The sequence below is a fragment of the Sinohyriopsis cumingii genome, chromosome 6, assembly GCF_028554795.1.
Source record: "Sinohyriopsis cumingii isolate HCF-2022 chromosome 6, ASM2855479v2, whole genome shotgun sequence".
Classification (NCBI taxonomy): domain Eukaryota; kingdom Metazoa; phylum Mollusca; class Bivalvia; order Unionida; family Unionidae; genus Sinohyriopsis; species Sinohyriopsis cumingii.
Window position 1 is genome coordinate 117035420 of NC_142966.1, and position 21437 is coordinate 117056856.

Here is a 21437-nt window from a genome sequence, read left to right on the forward strand (position 1 = left end):
TAACATAAAACCTATGGGAAATGGAAGCCCAGTTACCATAAAATATAAAACATATGGGAAAAGGAAGCCCAGTTATCATGAGACATAAAACTTATGGGAAATGGAAGCCCAGTTACCATGAGACATAAAACTTATGGAAAATGGAAGCCCAGTTACCACAAAACATACATAATATGGGAAATGGAAGCTGAGTTACCAAGGTATCCCAAGCATCAGTATATGCAGCATTTTATGATCTGGTAAGTTTCTTTTTTTCAAAGTAAGTTAGGCTTTTCTGGGAATACTTACCCAATCATCTAAATGTAAATGAAATAACTGCCACTACCTCCTGAATCTAATCTTCTCAGAAAGATTACCTCCTCTATTCACTGCTCTATGTGTGTGTGTGTGTGTGTGTACCAGCATAATGGATGTTTACCAGTTTAAGCTTAAGCAATAATGACTACACTGACACTGTGGAGGTGTCATAGGGCTTAACAGTAATGTAACTGGATATGAGAAAAATAATTTACAACAAGATTTGCTTTCTTCTTTATACTTCCAGAAGAATAGGTAAACAGGAGGAAATACATGAAGATCCAGCCTCTGTCATGTGTATACTTTATATGAAATGTAACTGGATTCCTTGTATGAAGGATAAATTGCTCCACTAACATGAAGGCTGCACAACCAATGGTCATGTAACAATACAGAAGTAATGAGAAATTACATTTTAGACAAAATTTGGACAAATCAAGTGAAAGCTCTAAAATTGTGCCTGTATGGAGGTTGTACTGGGTCTGGTGTTTGTCTGGGCCACAGTCAATGGACCCAGCAGATCTCATCACTAGATTTCTCAGATGGAAACTTGAGAAGGTTGACTGCATGCCAGTCAATGGCTTCAATATTGTCTCAGTCTGAAATGCTGCATTCAATCTTAAGATATGCAATTTAAATGCTTCATAAGGTTATCCAGTCTTCTTACAAATAAGACCACACTTGGGTGTATCACCCACTTCAGCCAAGACCCTAAAGCCTAAGGGGTTTTGGATCCTCCATTTTAGCCTTTACCAGAAGAAAGAAGTTTGACTGGTTCCACAACTTTTCTCTGCATACTTCTAATGCTTGTGAGTATGGAATAGATCTTGCTGAGAAGAGAGTGAGTGGACTGTATCATTAGAACCACATTTGATTGGAACTGGAGACAATTAGGGGGATGGATAATCCAAAGCCAATATGAAAAACTTGGACCACCCATTCATTTTGCAACTCCAAGATTGCTGAAAATACAGAAGTACTGCACATTTTCTGTGTGTGAGCAAGTTGACGAGTCACCGGCTGGTGATTGTGAGGAGACTTGTGGAAGGAAAAATTGGTTTCAAGAACCTAATATTTATCCCTATATTTATATTACCTCCAAAGCTGAGGCCTGGTACATTGTCATTTAAAACTGGTAATGTGTCAACATTGCTGCTGTTGAGCCCCCTCTCCTTCTATCTACAAATCATCTCTTGACTGTAGTATATACTGATGTGGGTGAAAAGCTGGATGAAGTGAATAATGTGAGCTGGAGGGGCACCTGTTGTACTGTTGTCCCCATGAGCTGGAGGGGCACCTGTTGTACTGTCTGATTCCTTCAGATCCTCAACACAAAACAGTCAAAACTAACCAAAATGCAATCAGTGTAGGTCCAATGTTGTGATGCAGCTTGAGTGATGATGAGCAGAAATTGGTGTTGCATTGCACTAAATCAAGGTTGCAGAAGCCATAAGGGCATTAGGCAAAGAATGATGCCCTGCTCTATAGATCCCCATGGTTATGTGGGACATAGATTCACAAGAATTCTGACTGACCTATTTTTTGGCACAAGGAAACACTGTTAATGATACCAAATCATGTGGCTGTCACATTCTGCACCAGCTTGGAAGTCACATCACAAAACATTCTGAGTGACCTAATTCAACTGCAAGGTTGACTTGTTTACCTCGGAAATTTTATTATATATGCCCAGAAAATCCACAATGTATGTGTCCAAGGGTATGTGGCACCAGTGTGATTGAAAAGAAACTGGTACAGTGTGACCCCGCTATAGCACGCTCCATTATAACATGAAATTGGATATAGCACGGTAGCTGCACAGCTCCCAAAATTTGATATATATGTATTTTTCTCACACATGAAACAAATTCTTTCTTAAAAGTATTATCATTTTGGGAAAGAGATTGTGCCTGAATCATACAAGATGACTGGCATAGCTCTTGAAATTTTATATGTATTTTTCTCGTACATGAAAAAATAGCTTTTTCTTCTTCAAAGTACAAAAAAAAAGTGTAAAATGTTTATTCTAGGATCGAGTAGTGCTTCACCAATGTCGCAAATTGCAATTTTATTTTCCTTATTGGCAGCAAAATATACCATCTGGCGATTTTTTTTATTGGCAAAATTGTTGGCTGTTTAAACTTCTATATACAACTATTGGTTTGGAGTGGTGAAATTCAGAAACCCCATGAAAGGAAGCCGCAAACTTTATATAAAATGCACTGAAATTCATCTACTGTTAAATAAACAAATTTTTCATCCATATTGACAAACCCCATCTAAACAGTGCATTGTTATATCATAATCCGCTTATGTTGACATCTAGCATGAGTACTATAATTTGGGAGATATCCACTTTTTTGTTGAAATTTCTAGTAGCAGAGATCAACCAGACGAGGCATTAACTTGTAATCTATCTTTTGTCAGATTTTTGGCTGCTCACTAGTAATTAATATATTTACATAGACTGACATTTGTGTGTGGATTATAATTAAAATTCTTCTTATTTCCACTAAATAGTTTGCTGAAGTTTCAAAGAAAACATTACCTTTGAAGCACTGACTGTTATGAAAACATGCTAAGCAAATGGAGAAAAAAAATCAGTCTGAATGATGCAATAAAATTATTTGATGTTGTTGCCACAATAAGAAACGGACATTTGTTTGGTTCTCCAAAGCTGGCCTTTAGTGGTGACTTTAATAAAAACATGCACCTTTCATCAAAGAAAGCCGATTATAATCTTCAATAAAAGCAATGAACTTTTCTTCAGAGAAGTGAGTACCAAACCTAAATAAAAGCAATGAAATCTGATGGATTTTTTCCTTTTCCAACATGATTGGAACATGTTATCTGTGTGGTGAAAGTTTCCTTTTTGCAGTGAAAAAGTCTCTGCTTACGAATGCTACCAATGTCAGCTTAAAACGCAAACTAACTTTTACCAACTTAGGACATACTGAAAAGTAAATGTGCTTCATCATTTGTTACGTGATTGTGCTGTTTATCCACAGAATTAAGACCTATATGACCGGTGACAAAATTATTGAATATTTTAAATCTATGTGTGTGCATTTTTTTGATGGAATTATTTGTATTGTGCATTCAGTGTATGTCTTGAGATTCATGGGTGAGTACATAGTGTTGATACTCTCTATTCATGCTATACATAAGACATGTATATATAAACAGTATAATGTATATGTACCAATCCGTGGTTCTCTAAATAAAGTAAAATATTATATATGCCTTCTCTGTTTTCACTACAGGTGTATTTCCCATTTAATATGCATCGATTTAAGATGGTAACTGTGCCAATGAAGCACATATTTTACTGCCCACATTTATTAACTACCTCCCCCCAATTTTTTAGGGTACATGTATCATTTTCTTCAGCTGACTGATCTGGTTGCTTATAACATGGTTCGGTCTATAGCACGGTTGGGTTCTAAGGCTCCCAGCTACCATGTTATAGCGGGGTCACACTGTTTTAGGCTTTCTGATTAGGCTTTCTGACTGGTTCTGGCTTTTGTATGAAAGATGATTGTTGATTTTGCCTATTTTCACTGACTACTGAATGAGATGAAAGGACAGGTGTTCATTCTAACCCTCAATGTCTACATAAGCCTTGACTTTATAATCCCTACTCTCAGAATGTGCCAGTGGGTATTCAAACAGAAACCATGTCCTCAACTGGCATAACTCCATTGTCCATGTATAACATACCCTGTAGCATGGAAAAGTCAACCTGATGGTCAGATGGATGGTAGGCTGGCTGGCTAGCTGGCTGGTAAAGCTGATGATATGTAATTTTTGTGTGGGGTGGGGTAATATTAATTTCAATTATGCAATATTTACATGTCACTATTGCACAGCTAATCTATTTTCATGCTGAAAACTCACAATCCATTTGATGTGAATACATCTTCCCATAGAGAGGATAAAAGTCAGTATGACCCTTTGCACACCGCTCTTCCATCAGGGCATAAGAGAGTGGGAGACAGGTCTCCGGAGCTCAGAATACTTAATAAGAGTGGCAAGGTGCAAATCTGAAATGATTTCCATCCCTTAGAGAATTTAAGTGTTGATGATGGCCCTTGATAGTGGATACTTAACATCTTTTAGTCTCAAAAAGGAACAAAAGGAAATTAGCAATGGAAGTTACAAAAGGGCAGACCTGCCAACATTGAGAAAATGAAAATCAGGAATTTGCCCCAAAATCACCATTAAAAATCAGGAGGCAGGGTAAAAAATCAGGAAGTACAAAGGTAAGGTGTATATCAGTTATTTCAGCCCATTTTATGTTGTAGATTTGCATTTCTGGAAAAGTTCATCATTTATTTGTCCTTGGGTGCCACATTTGCTAACAAGAATAGCTTCTAGGGTTGATGCTGACAGGCTGGCTCTTTGGCCAGTTCTGTTTCTTTCTGACCATTGAGAATGCTCTCTCAGCATTGCTGTTGCTGTGCGGTATTGAAAGTATTGATAGCATTACTCTCCCAAGGGTTGGAAACAACAGTTGGCCAGATCCATCCTTTTTTCATGAGAGCAACCCACTAAAGGATGACTTACTTACTCATGCAAACATTGCAGATGTGTCTAAACAATATGTAGTATTGTTTAAGGACCTGTCCTTTCCCTCCAACCAAATGGAAGGAAAAACACTGATGATCTGCACAGAGAGTTTCAGCTTGACCAAATCTACAGTTTTGACGCAAAACTGAATGTGGGGTGAGTCAATCATCAGTTGCAGAATGCATGATAGGCCCTGCGAGTTGATGGACGAATGCAAGCAAACTGCTTCTCTCAATCACACATATTTTTTATCCCATTTTTTTTCTCTTGGCTGGTGAAAAATCAGTTACTTCCTTTTCTTTTTTTTTTGCTTCTTGATGAGAAACTTATCCATTATGATGCTGAAATTTGCTGATGGGGATCGGATAAAGAGAACCACACTGTGAGACAATCTCTTTGTATTTGCAGATGGAAACTGAAAATCAAGCCAGATATGGTAAAGTACCAAGAAACATACCAGACACAGAAAAACCAGAAACAGAAACAGGGAAACGAAAAATGATGTTTTTGTAAACAAAAATACGTTTTTTTAAAATTTTCCTTGGGAAGTTCAAAAATCTGGATTTTTTCTTAAAAATCAGGGAATCAAGAGATAGGTCCATAAATTGGGACTCTTCCAATCTTTTCAGTATATTTGGCAGGTCTGGGATCAATGTGTTTCCAATTGTACAGAAGATTCTCTACCTGCCATCAAAGACCTTGGATGTAGAAGCTCTCTTGGCCTGGATGATGCAACTGGCAACTTGGCCTGAAAACTTGTTCTGGCAGAGAGATGAGGCAGGTGTGAAGGTGAAGAATGTGTAGTCTTTTGTCAAGAAGGAATCCCTGGTGTTGTGACAGGAGATCTCTGCCTAACTCAAGTGATCAACAGGTCTATGTGATTGCTGAACCATGACTGCTAGGGCCAGAGTGGTCCACAAGAATGATCTGTACTGATAGGTATAATTAAGCGTGTGTTAGCTCCCCTTGCAAATGATAGGTATAGGTGGCAGGGTACAGTTTCATAAATTGGACCCTGGCAAATTTCTTAACTTAAGGCAATGGTGTGACTTTTCAGTTATTATTGTGAACTGGGTGTTTCGGGCTTGTGTTTTTCTTGAAATTTATGTCAGGCATGTACACCTTCCATAGTTACTCTGCAATATGTTGATAGTGAAATACCAATAGTCAGCTTGGAAGAAGAGCTAGCCTCCCATAACAGTAAACACATGGGTTTGGGACATGTAGAATATCTCAAAAACAGCTTGGATGACAACTATTTTCAATTGCATCAGCCTGTTTAGTACACACTGTTTTGCAGAACTGTCATCTAGGAAAAAGGCTTGCATATGCAGTGTGAGCATCACACTGTGTCAAAAATGCAGATATAATTTGAGGTTGGGGTGCATAAACTTCTTCTGCTATGAACTGCCATTGACTTCTTTCATCAAGCGGATAATATTCTTACACTTTGTTTTAATATAGGTATCCAAAAATATGGACCTTTTTGACCTCACTTGTGTATTTGATTTTTTATGATTTTTTTATACTAGGTCACTGATTGCGGCATTAAATTTGTAAATAAAAACTGGCCCCTGCCCCCTTAAGGAAAACTGATAATTTTTTTATGGTGCAGTCACCTACATCTATTATACTTTTCTGTTTCTTTGTGTATATTTAAATAAGTTTTATGCACTGGCTCCATTATATTTCCTTCCTTTTTCCATATATCACTTAGTGTTGAATGTAATGCTCTTTGGAGAGGGAGGTAACTGTGTTTTGTACCTCAATGTGAGAATTGTTTACATCATGACAAAGTAGCATTATTTGGACTTAACTTACTAAATATGGGAACAAAATGGTGACCATAATGTATTGTCTTGCTCATTCTGTAGCTGTCAAAGTTTGAACCTTCATTTTTATGAATATTATTCACATTTCAATACAGACACACATAAACAATTGCATATCATGTCAACATGTATTCTGAAAAGTAACTTAACTCCACAGGATTTCAGAGGAATCATACAGAAACATACTGTTGTAAATGTTGAATGTCACCAGCGGAATAGTCTTAGAAATAGTGATGCATATGACATTTTGCTTGCTATAGTTTGGTGAGAAGAATAAAAGTTTTAGCACACTGACATAATTTCTACCTTCATGACCCTCACTGTGAAGTTGACATAAGAGAGTCATATCTCACACTTGGGTGATAATTGGAAATTTTTCATTGTTATGTATATATCTTGAAATTTATAGGCTCAGTTAACCCTTTACCTCACGCAAGCACCTTTGGACGCTTCTACTCCATTCACATGGAAGCACCTTTTGACACCTCTAGTCCATTCACATGGAAGCGCCTTTTGATGCCTGCTGTAAACATCAGCCATTTTAAGTGGGTTTTTTAAATCTGCTATTTAAAGTAACTGGGTCATATTCTCCACTCTCCAAAATGGAGGTCGCGGATTTCATTCAGTACTTACGAAGTTTTCACAATTAGAATCACAATTATGAAAGCTTCAATAACTTAGGTAAAGGCTCTGATATTGATGTAGGCTGAAATTAGTTTTTATAAATTATCAAATTCAGATGACTTAGTGATGTAGACATGGACAAAAAACTTGTAAATTTCAAGTATGAGAAATGGCAGCTATGGTTAGTCAAGCGGCTTCACTGACTTGACGGTGAACAAGTTCTCTCAATATTTTATAACACACAAAAAATTCTTCTGTGAAAAATGATTACACAGCTATAACAATCAGACTACTATTACATTTTCCATACATAATAGATGTGTGTAAAATGGTTAAAATTGCTGTTAAACGTAATGTACACTACACTGCTTAACAGTTAACAGGCAGGCCTATGTGTATGGAGTTGAATAGGTAACACATGTTCTTTTTATAGTGCACTGCACTGGGTAACTTTGCTCTATGAAGTAAAGGGTTAACAAAGGGGGAAAAGCTTAAAATTAAGTGGCAGTTTCATGCATTTGACAATACACATAGCTTCTCCTCTTAAATTCTTATATTTTCACTGAATGTTAAATATACATTAATATCACTTCTTTTCTTTTTGCAGGTCTCAGTTGGCGTGGTAAACGATTAGGATTAATCGGCCAACCCTACTGAAAAGATTGGAAGAATCCAAATTTATGGACCTATCTCCTGATTCCCTGATATTTAAGAATAAATCCTTTTTGACTTCACTTGTGAATTAGATTTTTTATGATTTTTTATACTAGGTCACTTATTGCAGCATTAAATTTGTACATAAAAACTGGCCTCTGCCCCCATAAATAAGCATGTGTTTGCTCCCCTTGCACATGATGATTATGTCAGCTAAACTGTGGATGGCTGTAAAGCAACACCACCTAGGTTCATGTAAAATCTCATTTTCTTCTCAAAACTGTTTTCATTGCAAATTGAATGTACTTAAAACCATAACTATCCTGTGTACAATCAACAGTTCAGTTGGTAGCTAAGATGGTTCTTGGAACATGTCCTCCTAATTGAGAGATGGGGAACCACACAAAAATTTAAAAAAAGAATAAGAAATAAATGGAGAAAAGTCCTGAAAACACGTGAAGCACTAGTACTGGTAAAAAGCAGCATTTGCCTTGACACTTGAGCCTCTTTGCCCAAGCTAAACTATAAAAATCTTTTCTGTGAATGTTTACATTAGTAAACTAACCGACCAATATATAATTTACATGCACTGAGGAATTTTTGTTCAGATCTTCCTCTAATTCAACTTCTGTCTTCACCCATTATTTTCCAGTATTTTATCTGACAATTCCCATTTTCTGTCCAATATTTTACATCACAAAGCAATAAGTAATTGATTCAGCTCTAAATAATTTGCTTCTGCAGGTTCTTCTGTCATTCAATCAACATACAAAATACATTACACTATCAGTTGTCAGTGACCTTGAACCGAAATTCAGCAGACAACTGTATATTCAGTTGCAAACATTTGTCATTAAAATGAATTGGCAACTACATGGAAGTTGGTATGTACAAGTTCCTAATCACATGTATTTGCACATGGACATACACCAAGGAAGAATTGCAGCTGGATTTTGAACATTTTACAAAAGACTATAGATTCTTATGACAGCAAAAAGAACACCCAGAGCTCACACGGAAATTAACACACAGAGCTCACAAAGAAATTAACACCCAGAGTTCACACAGAAATTAACACCCAGAGCTCACACAGAAATTAACAACCTGAGTACAAACAGATATTAACACCAGAGCACACACAGAAATTAACACATAGAGATCACACTGAAATTAACACACAGAGCTAACAAAAAAATTAACACCCAGAGCTCACACATAAATTAACACAAAGAACTCATGCAGAAATTAAGATTTAAAGATACAGTACTGAAAATTCCAGGAAACCTTGAATCCTATGCTCAATGTACAACATTGCAAGAGAAGAGGAATCAAGAGTATAGAAGAAACAGAGACTCAAGTGTGCCAAAATCACTCACCTGGCTCACATCAGCCTAATTGAAGAACAGACATTGAAATAATCTGGTTAAGTTGGATGCTTTTTTCAAATGTTCAATTTCTGATGATTTCAAAGAGAGTCATTTACTGTTATCTTTCCTAGGGTAGAAATAGTATATTAGATGGGGAATCAGGATCATTTGTACAAACTTTAAACATCTTTATGCCAGGAATGCTTGCTGTCAAATTTGGTTAAATTCAACTGGGTAGTCTTTTTAGAAGAATTTTCATTTCATGATCACTGATAATTTCCCATATGTTCAGATTTTGAAATTTTTGGCAATATCACACATCAAAAGGAAGCAACCTTTTCAAATGTTTTTAATTGTTTTCTATTGTTAGTAATGGTGGCCACATTTGATAGCAGATCTGTATGATTTCTACTTTCAACAAACTTAATACACTATAATGATGGAATCCTTACTGACAAATTTGGAACAAACAGCTTTAAAAAACACTAACCATGGATGAGTTACCAATAACCATGAAATCCTGGATTGAACTTGAGACAACAGAGATGCACAGCAAGCACTGCTGTATAATCCAGGATCAAATATCTCTTTGTAATAAAGTACCTGAAATAGTGACTGGGAATTGAAGGAAAATCCATCTGCTCCTGGCTGAAGGGTCAGAGTCTTTGCCTTGGGATCATCTATTGCTAGCTGGGCCTCAAAGGGGACATTTTGAAAATTCAAATCAGATGTGTGAGGAGCTCCTTTGTCCTGAAATAAAAGTACAGAAAAAATGAACTAACATAGATGGATTTACTTAAAATATTATGACCAGAAATATGCCAAGTATGATTATAAGAGTCATTTTAGATCAAAATCAAGTTCGTCTTTGATAGCAATGCTTACAATGATCAACGAATAAAAGTCTGTGACAGACTGAGAATGCATTGTATATTTTTTAAAATATCCTGTTGCTTGTTTGATTGCTATATAATGTACACAGCTGGCCCTTATCTTGAATCACCATCTGTGTTTATCAACAAAACCATACAATGTGCTACACTAATGACTGTTCTATTAGCTGAGTCTCTCCTATCTGTGAGTACAGGATTTCACAACTGTTTCTTATCCATGATATGTACAGGTTTTAGGAACCGATATTACACTGACTATTATCTTTGGTTTTACTAGCCTACCAGAACGTGTGTAGTATCCACTTTGCTGACAATCTTGTGGGTTTCTTGCGGCAGGCTCAGGCGTATTTTGGCTGAAACATTGAGATTCCACTGATTGTGAAATTGGTTTACTGGCATTTGTGGGAAGTGTTACTGTTGTACACAGTGTGTTTTCAATCTGAGAGAAGGGCGCATTTATATTACATTGTAGGGGGTGTGTTTCATTAGTTTTCATGAGCTGACGTCTACTGCAATGATAAATGGTACCATCTTTGGTGTGAACTGAGTATTACCTTTCGTCGAGTTTTCTTATTATAACGGCAGGCTCCCAGTTTTGACCTTTGAATTGAACTCTGACTGATTCCCCTTCCTTAAGTGGTTTTAGTGGTTTTGCACTTTTATCATAATAATTCTTTGTTTTCTTCTTGTGAAGTGTAATTTTCTTTTTGACCTCAGCAGTGATGGGTGTTTTGGGAATTAACTTTTCGTGGGTTGTTGGGAGAATTGATCTGAGTTGTATCCCCATCAACAATTGTGCTGGTGAGAACCCGATATCAAGAGCAGTGGCTCGATATTCTAATATGCCTATAAGCGGCTCTCTGCCATCGGCTTTTGCTTTTGAGAGAATTCTCTTTACAGTTTGAACTGTTTTCTCCACTAGGCCATTCAACTGAGGGTATGTGGGACTCGATGTAACATGTTTAAAGTCCCATTCTTTCGCGAAGCTTGCGAACTCTCGGGAAGAATAGCATGTTTGATTGTCACTGACAACGACTTCCGGTATTCCGAAGCGCACGAATATGCTTTTCATGTGATTAATAACAGTGCAACTCTTTGAGCTTGCGAGTGTCTTAACTTCAAAGTAGCGACTGAAATAATCTACTACAACAATGTACTCTTTATTATCCCATGTAAATAGGTCAGTGGCGACTTTTTGCCATGGATATTCAGGGACGTCATGGGGTATGAGAGGTTCCTTTTGGTTAGAACTTCTGCGCTCCAAGCAGATAGAGCATTTTGACACTAAATCGGAAATGTCAACTGAGATTCTTGGCCAAAACAAGACATCTCTGGCTCTTTTCAGACACTTCTCAATACCTAAATGTCCTGAATGTACAGTTTCTAGCATTTTCTTCCTGAGGACTATTTTTTGACCTTTCACGATTAACCCATCTACAACTGAAAGTGTATCTCTATAATTCCAATAGTCAATTATCTCTGATTGACAGCTTGACCTCTTTTCAGGCCAACCTTCAATTATGACCTGTTTCAGTATGACCAGCTGGGGGTCTTGTTCAGTGAGAGATTGAATTTCTTCCTTCTTACGATCAGATATAGGTAATGCTGATAACACCATATGCACATGCATATCTATACCTTCAGATAAGGTGGGGTGTGTATTAGATAAGAACTTACGGGAGAGTGTGTCTGCTACGGGTATGTTCTAACCTTGGTAATGTTTTACCTCTAGGTCATAACGCTACAGTTGCAAAAGCATGCGTTGTAGTCGCGGTGGGGCTGCATAGAGGGGCTTTTTCATTATAGCGACAAGTGGAAGGTGGTCAGTTTGAACGTGTACCTTTCTCACGTATACATATTGATGGAACCGTTTGCATCCGAACAGTATAGCGAACATTTCTTTCTCTATCTGAGCATAATTAATTTTAGTTGTAGTCAAGGATTTTGGTGCATAAGCCACAGGCTTATCATCTTGTATTAGGGCGGCACTGAGCCCATATTTTGACGCGTCAACTTGCAAAGTCAGTGGTTTCTTAAGGTCAAAATAGGACAGAACAGGTCCCGGGCTTGTAGTAATTATGTCTTTGACCTTTTGAAATGCGTCTATTTGCGGAGAGTCCCATGAAAACTCTATGTCTTTCGCTAACAGTTGTCTTAACAGACTGGTGACCCCAGCCAAATTTGGGGCAAATCTGGACAAGTAGTTAACCATGCCAAGAATGGTTTCTAACTCTGCGCGGTTACGAGGGGGTTCCATTTCTCTGACTGCTGATACTTTAGCAGGGTCGGGTTTGAGACCTTCTGCTGACAGAATATGCCCGAAGTACTGTACTTCTGTAACACCTACTTCTAGTTTTTCCTCATTTAGCCGGATTCCTTTTTCGAGGGAACGTTTGAGAACATTTCTCAAATTTGTATCATGTTCGTCATGTGTGCGTCTGAAAACTAGTATATTGTCGCAAATCGAAACAATACTACTTGAACCTTCAAAGCTCTCATCGATCTGCCTTTGCAATTCATCCTGAGATGATTTCCAACCAAATGGGAGACGCAAGAAACGGTAACGGCCGTAAGGGGTGTTGAAAGTTGTGAGGTATGATGAGTCACGTGACAGTTTTATTGCCCAATATCCTGACCGTGCATCCAATTTGGTGAAGTATTTTGCACCTGATAATTGGGGTAGGATATCGTCTAGTGTGCGCATAGGGTAATGGGGACGCAAAATTGATTTATTAAGATCTTGTGGGTCGAGACATACCCTTAGTTTACCCGATTGCTTTTCTACGACAACCATAGAATTTACCCATGGTGTAGGTGATGTAACCGGGGCAATGATATTTTCATTTTCCATGCGATCGAGTTAGTCTGTCTTGAAGTGTGACAGGTACTTGCCATGGAGGGTGCACTACAGGTGTAGCCTTGGGGTCAATGTGTATGGTACATTCACCAGGGAAAAGACCTATGCCAATGAAGACTTCGGCATATTCCTTGAGAACAACTGCCTTAGTGAGGGGAGTACTCTTGTTACACTGTAAATTTGACGTCTGTGTCTGAACAGAGTATGTAAATTTAACTAAGCCTAACTCCATACAAGACTGTAAACCAAGAATAGGTGGTGCTTTCATTTTAACAATGTAGAACTCGAGTTCATGTGTACGTTCAGTGTGTTTACACGTGAGATTGACTGTACCCATTGTACTCAATAATTTGCCGTCATATGCGATAATGTGCTTAATGTAGGTTGAAGTGGATGTTTTATGCCTAGCTTTTTTGAATATATGCGATGGTATGATGTTAACTTGAGAGCCAGTATCCAATTTAAAACCAATAGAAACTAAATTAGGTCCTACCTCTATCGCCGCATACGCCTGGCCATTGGCATTTATATCCCTTTTTACACTGTCAATTGATTGAGTTTATGACACTTATTGCAAGTCTTTCCTTTTGCAGGGCACTTGTCCTGGCTTGAATGTGACTTGTATCCGCAATGTCCACAGGTCGCGTTGATGCTCCGTCTGGAAGATGTGGTCCATTTCTTCTTTGGCTGTAGTTCTTTTGTCTTGGCCTGTTGTTGAATTGTCGCATGTACTTCCGGTATGGCTGATGCAGACATGGTCTGGAGCTGCTCCTGGGCATATTCATGGCTTTGACTGATGTTAATAGCCTTTTCCAAGGTCAACTTTTCACCTTCGTTGATAAGTTTTTCTCATATCCTTGGTGATGATACCCCGAAGACAATTCTATCATGAATCATGTCGTCTTCGTCTTTGAAGAGACAGTCCTTGGCCAAGAGTTTCAATGAAGTCACATATTGGTCTATTGTCCTGGAGCCTTGAATTTCATTGTTAAACTTGAATCTGGCAAAGACCGGATTTAATTTTGGTTGCACGTGATGTTTGAATTTTGTAAAGAGCATTGATGGGTCCTTTTTATCTTCATCCGTCAGAGTCCATGTGTTGAAAATATCTCTACCTTTGTCGCCTACCCAAAGTAGAATGTAATTGGCTTTGACCGCATCACTTCTTCTACTCATCGGTCCATTAAATATTAATTCACAGTGTTGTTGGAATTTAGCCCATGAGTTGGTAAGGTTGGAATTGTCCCAGTCCATGGAAGGGGTTGGCACGCCGGAAAGATCTATTTTGAAGGTATTAAGTTCATATGCAGAAATTTCAACGTTTTTAAGGTTTTAAATTCGTGCAAAATCTTCTGTGGATTGTAAAGTTATTGTTTCAAAATATCCATTTACAATCCATGTGCTATTCCAATTATAATTATTATCCCACTTCTGACACCATGTTGCATTATTGTGTTAAAACATAAGATGAGACGCCGTGTTCTAACTATCAATAACTTTAATATATATAAATGACTACTGTGAGGTCTTAACACAGAGTGCTATCAAAGAGGCAGACACCTGTAGATAGTACCAGTGGAGCCATGACTCATGCACAGAGGGTTCTGATTGGTTAGTTACACATGTATAATGTTACAAAATGCAACTGAACATTTTGGTAGAGAACCAAGAGCCCAGACAATGAAGAAATCTTTTTTCCACTGTCTAAATGGACTCTCACATACAGGCTGCTTTTGGCATTTTCTCTCTTTAATACTTCCGATACAATGTTTTGAATTCAGGCCTAAAGTAGGCTAGTGATACAAGCCATACACGTCATGTAGGTAGCTGGGGTCCCTCCAACAGACATCAAGCAAGTGACAGAGCATAAACATATGTCTTCTTTAGCTGGTAATAAGAATGGCAATAAATATATTTAAATTCTGCATCTTGAATTTCCTCAGAAAGTACTTTCTTAGTTGGTTCTGAAATCTGAATTACATGAGCCATGTCAATGGTTTCGAATCCTGATACACACATTGAAAGTATACTGTAATTTTGACTAGATTTCCAACAGAAATTACTGTCCTTACTGCACTCAAATGAAATGTATATATTATTATATGCTCTTTTTTTTCTCCGTTAACTTTATATTGTCAGAGTCATTCAGTATTTTTTATGATACTGAACTCAAACGCACTTCATATTGCACTCATAAAGGAACTACTTTTATTGTAAATAAACAATGAACGCAGATGCCAGCACTTTTGATTTGTAAACAAATCATGTACACTCACGTAGTATGCACTTTACATTTTGGTTGATTTAATTTGTTTCTGAATGAACTAAAGCAGATGTTTTGTGGACTGCCACATACTAGCTGCTTTGCTACATTCTGTGTTAACTTTTTTGATACAATGTTTTGGATTTAGGCAGGTGAGAGTTGCCAGATTTACAAATTGCTGGGTACCTACAAATAACATGCAAATGACAAGGCATAAACTGTTTTCTTTAGCTGGTAATAAGAATGGCAAAAAATATACTTACAGTTTTACATACTGAATTTCCTCAAAATGTACTTTCTTAGCTCTGCAAATCTGAATTGCATGAGCCATGTCATGGGTTCTCAAGCTTGATTACACATTTCAAAACTGTAGTGTAATTTTGACTAAATTCCAAGTGCAATTATATCCTCCTTACTGTACTCAAAATGAAATAAACATTATATTTTATAACGTCTTTTTGACTATTGCAATTGAAAGTCTTAATATTTTTCCCACATTATAATTTAAAACATTCAATGACAGAACAGACACACACTTGCAGATATCAACATGCTGCCAATGAAATCCAGTCAATAATCATGAAATTTTGTAGAAATTATAAAAATGCCAAAATCAGATCAAATGGAAAAGTTGTTGCAATGTGCATTCATTCACAATATGACTCCAAATTTCAATTTTAAGATGATCAAAATGATATTTTCTTTCAAAAGTTTTGTCTAGCGTGCAACTAAGTTAAAATTTACCTTGGCGGAGTTATATGCACATTAATAATGTTGTTGTTGTGTAATGATGAATCTGCATTTGTGTATTTAGATTGGAATACGGCATACATTCATGTAGTGTATTTTTTTAATTATGTAACATAATTAAGCCTTAGGTAGAATAAGAAAATGAGCATATAATAAAAAGGTTACTGCATTTGTATGGGAAAATATGAACTTGTTTTGTTGGTTGTGCAGTATTTCCATCTGAAAAACTTGTTCATATTTTCCCATACAAATGCAGTAACCTACAATTCCATGGCAACTTTTTAATAATTTCAATTAAAAGAATTCATATTTTTCCCACATTATGATTCCAAACAATCAATGACAGAACAGAAACACAAATGCAGCTGATGCAAGGCCAATCTCTCCACTGCTCAAATCATACAGACACTGTACAAAACTGATCCAGCTAATAAATCCAGTCCATCGCAAGCAGAAAAGCAAAACTGAGTTGGATCAACAGAAAAACAAAGTCGATTAATTCCAGACCAACTGGAAAAGTTGTTTTAATGTTCATTCATTCACAATTTACCTCTAAATTTCAATTTTAAGTATACAGAAATGAGAATTATTTTGAAACTACTGATGATCACATGATGAAGTTCAAATGTCACTGAGCAGTGCTATGTGTAAATTAATATTATTGCTATGTATTGATAAATTTACAGTTGTATATTTATTATGGAATCCAACATAAATTAAATTACTTAGCTTCTTGTAATGTGTTCTTTTTATTATTAAGCCTTAGGTAGTAAAAACAAAATGAGTATTTAATAAAAGGGTTACGTAATAGTATAGGAAAATAAAGACTTGGTTTTTCCAGAGTAATACTTCACTCTCAAAGTCATGCAGTTTTGCTCAGAAAAACTTGTTCATATTTTCCCATACAAATGCAATAATCTAAAAATACTTTATCAAATTCTGGAAGGTAATGATATTACAATATACCGGTAAATAATAGCAACAATATTACAATCTGCAGTATATACCTGCATATAAGTCGAATCCAACTGTGAAAAACACATGATCCAATCTGTCAATGCATAATGCACCAGCAGATCAGGGTCTATGTTGTTTGTTCTACTGATTACTCCTAACAAACTGCACAGATCCAGAGCATGAGTGAATTATGTGATAACAGATCTGGATCTGTGCAACTTTGTGACAAACTCATCATGTATAATGCTACTATGAACTGGGTTAATGATGGTTGTTTTATATCTTACAAAGTCAGGTACATGTTAACGTAGTCATGTATAAAGATAAGATGTGATGAAGAGAAGGTACACATTAAAGGACATGTAGATTCAAACATAAGATACATGTATTAAATGACATGTAGATTCAAACATGAGATACATGTATTAAAGGACATGTAGACTCAAACATAAGATACATGTCTTAAATGACATGTAGATTCAAACATGAGATACATGTATTAAAGGACATGCAGACTCAAACATAAGATACATATATTAAACCTTTACCTCATAGAGCAAAGTTACAAAGTGCAGCTCACTATAAATAGAACACCTGTTAACTATTCGACTCCATACACATAGGCCTGCCTGTTAACTGTTAAGCAATGTAGTGTTTTTACGTTTAACAGCAATTTTAACCATTTTACATTTTTGGTACACATCTATTATGTGTGCAAAAATCTAAGAGCAAAATCGGTTTGTTATAGCTGTGTAATTATTTTTCACAGAAGAATTTTATAAGTGCTTAAAAATCTTGAGAAAACTCGTTCACCATCAAGTCAGTGAGACCACGTGACCAACTGTAGCTGCCATTTCTCATACTCGAAATTTACAAGTTTTTTGTCTGCATCTACATCACTAAGTCATCTGAATTTGATAATTTTTTAAAAACTAATTGCTGCCTACATCAATATCAGAACCTTTACCTAAGTTATTTAAGTTTTCATAGCTGTGATTCTAATCGTGAAAATTTTGTAAGTGCTGAATGAAATCCATGACCTACTTTTTGGAGAGTGGAGATTACGAACCAGTTACTTTAAATAGCAGATATCGACCAGACCATAAATAGTGGCCACGTGATCTGACGTAATTTTCATTCGCAGAAATGAATGTAGTATTTAATAGGGGTTTTCCCAGAAGGTGGTGCTACAAAAACCGGCTTAAAATCACTGATGTTTACAGCAGACGTCAAAAGGTACTTCCATGCGAATGGAGCAGAGATGCCAAAAGGCGCTTCCATGTGAATGGAGTAGAGGTGTCCAAAGGTCCTTGCATGAGGTAAAGGGTTAAAGGACATGTAGACTCAAACATAAGATACACATATTAAAGGACATGCAGGCTCAAACATAAGATACACATATTAAAGGACATGCAGACTCAAACATAAGATAATCATATTAAAGGACATGTAGACTCAAACATAAGATACACATATTAAAGGACATGTAGACTCAAACATAAGATACATGTATTAAAGGACATGTAGACTCAAACATATGATACATGTATTAAAGGACATGTAGACTCAAACAGAATGTACACAATAATGACATGTAGACTCAAACAGAAGATGTACACATTAATGACAAGTAGACTCAAATAAAAGGTACACATTAATGACATTTAGACTCAAACAAAAGGTACACATTAATGACATGTGGACTCAAGCAAAAGGTTGTTGTTGTTGTTGTAGGTTTTAACGCCATTTTTCAGCACAAGATAGGCTATACACGGCGGCCAGTATAAATGGTGGAGGAAGAACCTGGGAAAACTCCGGAAAGAACCACCAACCCACGAGAAGCTACTGGCAAGCTTTCTCACATACCCACACTGGCCGAGCCCGAGACTCAAACCAACGCAGACAGAGGTGAGATGGCAGTGATCCGTGACGGAGAGTGCTTTAGACCACTCAGCCACTCGGGGCCCCCCAAACAAAAGGTACAAATTAAATGACATGTAGACTCATATAGAAGATGCACATATTAAAGACATGTAGAAAGTAAACAAAAGGTACACAAAAAAGAGATGGGCCCCAAGTGGCTGAGTGGTCTAAAGTGCTCACCGTTACGGATCACTGCCATCTTACCTCTGTCTGTGTGGGTTTGAGTCTCGGGTTTGGTCTATGTGGGTATGTGAGAAAGCTTGCCAGTAGCTTCTCGTGGGTCGGTGGTTCTTTTCAGGGCTTTCCTTGGTTCTTCCTCCACCATTAGTACTGGCCCGCCACGTATAGCCTATACTGTGCTGAAAAATGGCATTAAACCCTACAACAACAACAACAACAACAACAAAAAAGAGGCAAACAAATGATTTACATATAAAAGGACATGTAGATACATAAACACATAATAAAGTACATGTAGACTTATAAACATATAATAAAGGGCATGTAGAAACATAAATACATAATAAAGGACATGTAGACTCATAAACACATAATAAAGGACATGTAGACTCATAAACACATAATAAAGGACATGTAGACTCATAAACACATAATAAAGGACATGTAGACTCATAAACACATAATAAAGGACATGTAGACTCATACACACATAATAAAGGACATGTAGACTCATAAACACATAATAAAGGACATGTAGACTCATAAACGCATAATAATGGACATATAGACTCATAAACACACAATAAAGGACATGTAGATACATAAACACATAATAAAGGACATGGAGACTCATAAACAGAAGACATCTCAATAGCTACAATACATTAATTTTAATAGGAGTGATAACTATTCTTACCAATATCTTAAAGACATACTGAAGGTTGGGAGACTGGGCTACACAGCCATATTCTTGGTTATCTGGGTTATACTTTGGAATGTAGCCATCTTTTCCAGAACACAGGAACACCTTCTCAATGTTCAACTTGAACTGATCTCCCAGGCTCTGAACAGGGTCAATATTGATTCTCCCATATATCTTGTCACCTAAAACATGTCAAAATGAAATTTGATATTTATATGTCTCTCTTCGAAAACTTTTTTCACCCCAATAATAAAATACATTGTAAACTGAAATAATGCAGTAAGGAAGATTGAAAATCATTTAAATATTCACATCCAGTAACCTAAACTGAGTTTGCTTACAAATGCAAATGTTTATAGCATACAGCTTAAACTTAGTTGTTCAACCGTGCAAATGTTTACAGCCAGTAATATAAACCTAGTCATTTATACAGTAACCTAAACACAGTTGTACATATGTAAATTTTAACAACCAGGAAAGGAAAAAGAGCTGTTTACAGTCAATAACCCAAACATCTGTTTTACAGATATAGCTGTTTACAGCAAGTAAAGGAAACAGAGCTGTTTTACATTGTAAATGTTTACAGACAGCAACCTAAACAGAACTGTTTTACAGGTGTAAACATTACAGCCTTAGCAAAATTTTATTCTTGAAGGCAATAGCAATTTAAAAGGAGAGTCTAGACACCATATTTCTTGACAGGTTTACATCTGATAAACTCTGATCATGATCATTCTGTTATCAAATGACCATATCTTAAATATGTATGAATTTTTACTGACTAAAGACATTTAAATTTATGCTTCTGTCATAACTAATAAAATATTTAAAAATAAATTACTTAAAAGATATTCCTTCATGGATTTAGTAGTTTATGAAAATGGGAAGCAATGACTGAACTGTCTCTTCATGTGTCTGCCTAGCTTACCAGGTGCAAAAGCAGAATCCTCCTCCTTTTCCAGTTCCATGGGATCTTCAGCTAGCCAAAGTTCTCTCTTCCGGATCAGATGGAATCTAGTGTTCAGGGTGAATTTGGCTGCAACAGGATCACTAACTTGCTGGAACCGGATTGGGAGCTCAAATGTCACAGGTTCAATGGGGCTGCATCTGATTGGAATGGAATACTCCTGATTCAAGGATGTTGTGCAAGGAATCAAATGAATCTGGTACAACCCAGAGTAATCTTTCACCTGAAATTTGATTTTAAATGACATAATTGTGTAATGGATTCTGTATATGAAGAAATAGAGATCATTGAAAATGATCATTTTCAGCTTTAATTTAATTTATTAAAATCATTTCCAACAAGGGCTATTGAGCTTTTAACTCTAGGAAAATCAAAAAAAGATGTCTAAGTGGGTCTGATATCATTCACCTGGCTTACATTACTCAACAGTTGACCATGTCACTAAGCAGGCTTATGTAAAACTATTAAAAAAATAACTTATGTAAACTATCTTCCTATCTTTATATCATGTTACTTTCGCCTACTTTACTATATTCGGGACCACTGCCATCTCACCTCTGTCTGCATGAGTTCGAGTCTCGTATTTGGCCAATGTGGGTAT

The 21437-nt window shown here is 36.6% G+C and overlaps 1 protein-coding gene across 1 annotated transcript in view; it reads right to left on the reverse strand.

The window, feature by feature from the left end:
* LOC149797807 (FRAS1-related extracellular matrix protein 2-like) overlaps positions 1-21437 on the reverse strand; it is a 266726-nt gene that overhangs the window by 3215 nt on the left and 242074 nt on the right. Inside the window, exons 22-24 of the mRNA XM_089962791.1 lie at positions 20798-21059; positions 19864-20051; positions 9947-10093 (exon numbers count right to left, since the gene is read on the reverse strand). Of these exons, the coding sequence (XP_089818917.1) occupies positions 9947-10093; positions 19864-20051; positions 20798-21059 (597 nt within the window). The remainder of the gene's footprint in view (positions 1-9946; positions 10094-19863; positions 20052-20797; positions 21060-21437) is intronic.